Raw genomic sequence first — 8,493 nt, 5'->3', positions numbered from 1 at the left:
TCAATGGTGGGGTCAGTAAAGGGTTTTGTGTCTTTAGTGAAGAAGGAAAATCCATTTCTGATTACCACACATTGTTTCTTGCACCGTGAAGCTCTTGTTGCTAAACCACTTGGACAAGATTTAAAATTTGTTCTTGATAATGTCGTGAAAATGGTGAACTTTATTCAAAGTAGACCAAAGCAGTCAAGATTATTTTCCAGTCTTTGCGAAGAAATGGGATCTGCCCACGAAGGTCTTCTCCTCCACACGGAAGTTCGGTCATTGTCAAGAGGCAGAGCGTTATCCCGTGTGCATGAACTAAGAGAGGAAATTCTTCTTTTCTTTGCTCTGGAAGAGAAAACAGAATTCTGCGAATTACTGGCCGACGAAATTTGGAATGCAAAATTATGTTATTTGGCAGATATATTTGAGCATTTGAACAAGGTGAATTTAAGTATGCAAGGGAGAAATGAAAATATGTTAACATGCACTGATAAAATGCAGTCAATGAAAGAAAAAATCAAGGTTTGGAAAGACAGGTCAAGTGAAGGTAATATTGACATGTTTCAAAAGACTGCTGCAGCAAACAACACAGACATTGTTCCACTCATTACAGACCACCTTACAAGTCTAGAAAGGAGCATTGAAAAATACTTTTCAAATATATCTACTGAAAGTTATGATTGGCTGAGAAATCCATTGGTGCTCGATCCCTTACACAAGCCTCAACTTAGCACTCACGAAGAAGAGGAACTAATTGATATCCGAAACGACCGCATGCGGCCCGCCACACTACTACGTGCGGCCCGCGGCACGTCTCATATTTCAGTCTTACAGTTGGTCTTTTTACAGGAATGATTAAGCCAGCCAGCCCTTTGCATTTTAAAGTCATTATATAAAGATATAAAGATACTATTATATTTTTTGGGCGGTGACGTTCCTCTGTGGTATAGTAACTCCCAACCTCGTCAAGTGTGTGCGTGTGTGTGTGTGTCCGGCTCGCCGCCACCCGCCAACATTCTCTCTCTCTCTCTCTCTCTCTCTCTCTCTCTCTCTCTGTGTGTGTGTGTGTGTGTGTGTGTGTTATTGTTAAAAGTATTTTTCTTAATTAAAGTAAGTGATTGCAAACACAATGTCACCAGCAGGAACTTTACCATCTGCTTCAAGTTTTCTATCGTGTTTTGTAGTGAACGAATTATTCTCATATATTTTTACGTAAATCATGTGACCATTTCGTCTCGTGGACTGCGTTCCAAAGCCAGTGACTACAGGTGACGAGAATACACGTAGTCGTACGGGCCCTGCTCCGTAATATACACGTGTTAGACGTGACCATAACTCGTCATTCCTCCGTCTCACCGAGAATCGGCCTCCGACTCGAGTCCTGCTTTGTCCTTCGAGAGCGTCACAGCGTCAGATTTTGGCGCGACTCTTACTGCACATCATCTCATCATGATTTCCAAGAAGCGAACAGTTACTGAAGAACATCGTGTGATGCAGGAAAAGTGGAAAATATCTTTATTTTTTGCTGAAGTGAATGGAAAACCAACTTGTTTGATTTGCAACCAAATTATAGCGGTGTCAAAAGAATATAACATTCGGCGACATTACACAAGCACTCATGCTTCAAAGTATGATGTGTATAGTGGAAAACTTTGCGAAGAAAAAGTAAAGACGCTAGAACAGTCTCTCAAAAGGCAGCAGTCAGTGTATCAGCGTGTTCACGAAGCCAGCGACACTGCAGTACGGGCAAGTTATAGGATTGCACGGGAAATAGCTGCGTCATCGAAACCATTTTCAGAAGGGGACTTTATAAAGAAATGCACGACGACGGCCGCAGAAGATATTTGCCCCGAAAAACGTAGATCATTTGCAAACATAAGCCTTTCAAGAAATACAGTTGCAGAAAGAGTAAATGAACTGTCAGAAAATCTTAATAGTCAGCTCAAAGAAAAAGTTGCTAAATTTGTAGCATTTTCTGTAGCAATCGATGAAAGTACAGACATTACTGACATAGCTCAACTAGCAGCAGTGTTCATACGTGGTGTTGATGAAAATATGCAGGTAAGTGAAGAATTTGTGGAATTAGTACCAATGAAAGGAACAACAACAGGGGATGATATATTTGTGAGTTTGACTGGTGCACTTGATAGGATAGGTGTTGACTGGAAGAAAACTGTGAGTCTGACAACAGATGGAGCATCTCAAATGGTTGGTAGAAAGGCTGGCGTGACAGCAAAGTTAAAGGAAAAACTACTCACCCTGAATTCAGACCATCAAATTCACAGTGTTGATTGCATAATTGACAGGGATTAATTATTAATTATTGTATTGTTAGAAATACTGATTGAAAAGGAAGGAAAAAAAAACTCATTAATGTACCACCGGTGGTACATGTGGCGGTTACTGAAGGTACGAAATGTACCATCGGTGGTACATACGGCGGTAAACGTGTTAATCTAACCTAACCCAACCCAACCGCTTAACCCTATAAGGACCATTGGAACAATTATGAACCACTTCAAAAGCGTGCTTTTCCTTGGATGAAATTCCCTCGTAGAGGCGTGTCCGTCCGGCGGTACATTTTTGCACCACATCAGAAAACATCACTCACACGATATGTGGAAAAAAAGCTCTCGTTTCTGTGTAACAGCAGTTGACTCGTGACCACCAGAGGGGGAGGACGTAGTGACTGATCCTCCGTTTTCAACGATTTTTTTGGACGACTCATAGGTAAGCCAGGTCACTACAAAAATTATGATATATCCCATATATTCAGTAGAATGTGTTTATAATGTTGGCCTGACTTTGGATTATATTACTGTAATGTAAAAAGGTGTTTTTAAATGGTTCAAAAATGTACCAGTGGGTCATTCTGTTTCCTCAGATATGGACACGTCACAGTTCTATGGAGGCAGGTTTAAAGTTGATTGTGACACAAAGCAATTTGTATGCAACACAACAAAATGTAAACAAGCCTCTGAAGCTGGATAAAGATGAGTTGGAACAATTTCTAGGGACTGTCTTTCTTATGTCCTTGTTCAAAATATCTAACACTAGGCTTTATTGGAGTGGGGTGCTGGAATTCGATTCCGTATCCAAAGTTTTCAGTAGAAGGCGATGGGAAGAAATAAAAAGCTCTCTACATTTCAATGACAACACTCAGGCACCTGACAGGACTGGTCCCAATGCTGACAGGCTTTTCAAGGTTCGCCCAGTACTTGACCATTTGCAATCAAAATTTCGCAGCATCCCAATGCAACAAATGTGCTGCATTGATGAAATGATTGTTCCCTTGAAAGGAAATTCTTACCTAAAGCAGTACATCCCATCCAAACCACACAAATGGGGTTTCAAGGTATTTGCTTTGTGTGATACCTCTGGGATCTTGAATGACTTGCATGTTTATGATGGGCCCCTAAAGCCAGTCCAAGGTGAACCGGATCTGGGTCCATCATCCAATATAGTTCTGCAGTTGGCGCGCACAATCCCAGTAAATGCAAACCATTTGTTATACCATGACAATTGGTTCACATCTCCTAAACTAATGGCTCATTTAGCAACGAAGCAGATCTACTCTCTGGGTACTGTGAGACAAAACAGACTGAAAGGGATAGGAAATGTTCTGCCTACAGATAAGGAAATGTTGAAAAAGCAAAGGGGGTCTCATGTAGAGGTAAGCACAACTTACGATGGAGTAGAGTTACGTGCAATGAAATGGGTAGACAATCGTTGTGTGACTCTCCTCACAAGCTTTTCATCTGCTCAACCTTTGGGAACATGTAAGAGGAGGAGGCAGTAGACACCTGCCGAAACGATAATTACTCCCAGTGAGGTCTAAAACACTGTTCAGGGGGTGCTGTGAACTTATCATTAAACCCAGCTGTGACCTCACTGAACGTTTCCCTTTGTGTCTCACAACACAAGGGGGTAGTCACAGCCTGCCCTCTAAAGACAACTCTCTTCCTCCACACAAAACTACAAGCACCTAATAACACACACACCCTTCACTCCAAAAATTTTAAAATCATGGCGACTCCTACACCAGCCTCGGAGTCCCCATCTGGGGAGGGGACCATAAATGTCCCCAGGTCGGACTGCCTTTCCGTCGACGACCCTAAGTGTCTTGACACCCCCCTCAACTTTTTCTTCATTAACTTGTGCAACATTCGCGGTCTAAGATCTAATTTTCAATCTGTAGAACACCACCTCTCCTCTTCTAAACCTCATCTTCTTTTCCTCACTGAAACTCAGGTGTCTGAGGCAACTGACAGTAGCCCCTTTTCTGTTCCCTCCTACTTTCTCTATCCTCATTTTCGATCCAAAGCTGGATGCTGCGTTTACGTGCGCAACGACTTAACCTGCTCTCGTGCCCACGCTCTTGAATCTTCCGAGTTTTCCACCATCTGGCTACGACTACAGAGTCATTCTCATACTAAATTTATCTGTGCTGTATACCTCTCTCCTAACTCCTCTGACTATAAGAAATTCTTTGACTACTTAACTTCCAAAGTGGAGCACATTCTGACCCTCTTCCCTTTTGCAGAGATCTCCATTCTTGGAGACTTCAATGTTCACCACCAGCTTTGGCTTTCCTCTCCCTTCACTGACCATCCTGGTGAACTAGCCTACAACTTTGCTATCCTCCATGACCTAGAGCAATTGGTGCAACACCCTACTCGTATTCCTGACCGTCTTGGAGATACGCCCAACATTCTTGACCTTTTCCTGACCTCTAATCCTTCCGCTTATGCTGTCACCCTTTCTTCTCCGTTGGGCTCCTCCGATCACAATCTCATATCTTTATCTTGTCCTATCACTCCAATCCCTCCTCAGGATCCCCCTAAGCGAAGGTGCCTCTGGCGTTTTGCCTCTGCTAGTTGGGGGGACCTGAGGCGGTATTTTGCCGATTTTCCTTGGAATGACTACTGCTTCCGTGTCAGAGACCCGTCTTTATGTGCCGAGCGCATAACAGAGGTGATAGTGTCTGGCATGGAGGCGTACATTCCTCACTCTTTTTCTCGTCCTAAACCTTCTAAACCTTGGTTTAACACAGCTTGTTCTCGTGCTATACATGATAGAGAGGTGGCCCACAAAAGGTACTTAAGCCTTCCTTCACCAGAATCTCACGCACTTTATATTTCTGCCCGGAACCATGCCAAGTCTGTTCTCCAACTAGCCAAAAACTCCTTCATTAACAGAAAATGTCAAAACCTTTCAAGATCTAACTCCCCTCGTGATTTCTGGCATCTAGCCAAAAATATCTCCAATAACTTTGCTTCTTCTTCTTTCCCTCCTCTACTTCAACCAGATGGCACCACTGCTATCACATCTATTTCTAAAGCTGAACTCTTTGCTCAAACCTTTGCTAAAAACTCTACCTTGGACGATTCTGGGCTTGTTCCTCCCTCTCCTCCACCCTCTGACTACTTCATGCCTCGTATTAAAATTCTTCGTAATGATGTTTTCCATGCCCTCGCTGGCCTAAACCCTCGGAAGGCTTACGGACCTGATGGGGTCCCTCCTATTGTTCTCCGAAACTGTGCCTCCGTGCTTGCACCTTGCCTAGTCAAACTCTTTCAGCTCTGTCTGTCAACATCTACCTTTCCTTCTTGCTGGAAGTTTGCCTACATTCAACCTGTTCCTAAAAAGGGTGACCGCTCTAATCCCTCAAACTACCGTCCTATTGCTTTAATTTCCTGCTTATCTAAAGTTTTTGAATCTATCCTCAACAGGAAGATTCTTCAACATCTATCACTTGACAACCTTCTATCTGATCGCCAGTATGGGTTCCGTCAAGGCCGCTCTACTGGTGATCTTCTGGCTTTCCTTACTGAGTCTTGGTCATCCTCTTTTAGAGACTTTGGTGAAACTTTAGCTGTTGCCTTGGACATATCAAAAGCCTTTGATAGAGTCTGGCACAAAGCTTTGATTTCCAAACTACCCTCCTACGGTTTCTATCCTTCTCTCTGTAACTTCATCTCAAGTTTCCTTTCTGACCGTTCTATTGCTGCTGTGGTAGACGGTCACTGTTCTTCTCCTAAATCTATTAACAGTGGTGTTCCTCAGGGTTCTGTCCTGTCACCCACTCTCTTCTTATTATTCATTAATGATCTTCTAAACCAAACTTCTTGTCCTATCCACTCCTATGCTGATGATACCACCCTGCACTTTTCCACGTCTTTTCATAGACGTCCAACCCTTCAGGAGGTAAACATATCACGCAGGGAAGCCACAGAACGCCTGACTTTTGATCTTTCTAAAATTTCTGATTGGGGCAGAGCAAACTTGGTATTGTTCAATGCCTCAAAAACTCAATTCCTCCATCTATCAACTCGACACAATCTTCCAGACAACTATCCCCTCTTCTTCAATGACACTCAACTGTCCCCCTCTTCTACACTGAACATCCTCGGTCTGTCCTTTACTTATAATCTGAACTGGAAACTTCACATCTCATCTCTAGCTAAAACAGCTTCTATGAAGTTAGGTGTTCTGAGACGTCTCCGCCAGTTTTTCTCACCCCCCCAGCTGCTAACTCTGTACAAGGGCCTTATCCGTCCATGTATGGAGTATGCTTCACATGTCTGGGGGGGTTCCACTCATACTGCTGTTCTAGACAGGGTGGAATCAAAAGCTTTTCGTCTCATCAACTCCTCTCCTCTAACTGACTGTCTTCAGCCTCTCTCTCACCGCTGCAATGTTGCATCTCTAGCTGTCTTCTACCACTATTTTCATGCTAACTGCTCTTCTGATCTTGCTAACTGCATGCCTCCCCTCCTTCCGCGGCCTCGCTGCACAAGACTTTCTTCTTTCTCTCACTCCTATTCTGTCCACCTCTCTAACGCAAGAGTTAACCAGTATTCTCAATCATTCATCCCTTTCTCTGGTAAACTCTGGAACTCCTTGCCTGCTTCTGTATTTCCACCTTCCTATGACTTGAATTCCTTCAAGAGGGAGGTTTCAGGACACTTATCCACCAATTTTTGACCACTGCTTTGACCCTTTTAGGGACTGGCATTTCAGTGGGCATTTTTTTTTATTAGATTTTTGTTGCCCTTGGCCAGTATCCTTCCTACATAAAAAAAAAAAAAAAAAAATGACAAGAAAAGGAAGGAGATTGTTGAAATTCCTTGCCCCAAAATAGTCAAAACCTATAATGAGGAAATGGGAGGGGTTGATCTTCTGGATTCGTTGATTGCCTTATATAGAATCCACATAAGGTCTCACAAGTACTACCATAAACTTGTTTTCCACTTTGTTGATGTCACAATAGTAAATTCATGGCTTCTCTACAGGAGGGAGGCTAGTGCAATAGGGGTGTCAAAAAAATCGCAACTTCAGTTGCAGGCATTCAAGTTGAAGGTGGCATATTCTCTCCTACGCCAAAACAAAGACCCCCTGAAAAGACCCGGTGTGGGAAGACCACGCTCCAGCAGTCTTGAGACAGAGCACGAGGAAAAAAAAAAGAGAGGTCATGCAACAAAACCAATTCCAAGTGTTGACATCACAAAAGATGGAATTGGCCACTGGCCCAAGATTGTTGAGACGAAGGAAAGACCTCGTTGCAAGCTACCAAATTGTAAAGGAAGGCCAAACACATATTTAGTGCCCTCTAAGGGGTGTGATGTTCCCTTGTGGCACACGATAATTACAAATCCTATCACTGGATTAAAAGAAATACAAATATTGACACTTTTATAGATTTTTAATTGATAATGGAATAAACCGAATAATAATAATAAAAAGAAAGGAATTCAGAAATACAAAATAAATGGTAGCGTATTCTTCAATTACATAAAAACTACGATGGAGATATTTTCGCGACTACTGAGTTGTGGGGGAGACCAGAGAATAAATAAATAAATAACAAATATATACCCAAAAAGTACGTATAGACCTGAGGACAGTCTCACACGGTGATCTCGAACCAGGTGGTTTCACTAGTCCCGTGGAGAAAACCAACAAAAAAGAACGAAAAAATGCGAATATCTATCCACTCAGAAAACCGTTTATCAACAGGAATATCTGAGGAGAATCCGAGAGGGTCTGAGGAGAATCCGAGAGAGACTGGCTTTGCTTGTGAGGAAATCGGCGGGAAACTAAGGATAAAGGTTTCCAATGGGGAAATTTATTAAGAGTTATAATTTTGTTTTTAGTGGGGGGGGGGCGACTAGGTTGTGAGTTCAGGGATGAAAAATATGAATAATTAAGTTACTGTTTACTTTAAAGTTGTTACTTTAAGAAGTTTAATTCAATGGACTTTTGAAATCAATTGGGGAATTAGTCAAAGTCTGGTATCTCTTCCTGGCTTGCGTAGCAACAGGGGTAACAGGACGGCGAAGCAAAGAAGACTTATTAGATTCGTCAACCTCATTGGCGCGGCGTAATTATCTGGGATTTGTTTGAGCTGGTTTAAGACCTTACCATTATAGAATTAATTTTATCGTATTAACCCCTAAAGAACCGGGGACGTCGATCGACGTTTTGGGCTCAAAGGACCGGGGACGTCGA

The 8,493-nt window shown here is 42.6% G+C and overlaps 1 protein-coding gene across 1 annotated transcript in view; it reads left to right on the top strand.

Moving 5' to 3' along the window:
* LOC135096094 (piggyBac transposable element-derived protein 3-like) overlaps positions 1-6,851 on the top strand; it is an 8,534-nt gene extending 1,683 nt beyond the window's left edge. The window contains exon 2 of the mRNA XM_063997334.1: positions 1-6,851. This exon is cut by the window's left edge and continues 1,358 nt beyond it. Coding sequence (XP_063853404.1) covers positions 2,837-3,781 — 945 coding nt within the window. The 5' untranslated portion in view covers positions 1-2,836 and the 3' untranslated portion in view covers positions 3,782-6,851.
* Positions 6,852-8,493: the final 1,642 nt, after the last annotated feature.

The sequence above is a fragment of the Scylla paramamosain genome, unplaced genomic scaffold (assembly GCF_035594125.1).
Source record: "Scylla paramamosain isolate STU-SP2022 unplaced genomic scaffold, ASM3559412v1 Contig2, whole genome shotgun sequence".
In the NCBI taxonomy this organism is placed as follows: domain Eukaryota; kingdom Metazoa; phylum Arthropoda; class Malacostraca; order Decapoda; family Portunidae; genus Scylla; species Scylla paramamosain.
The sequence above is the reverse complement of the archived record's forward strand: the minus strand, read 5'-3'. Positions and strand labels throughout refer to the sequence as shown.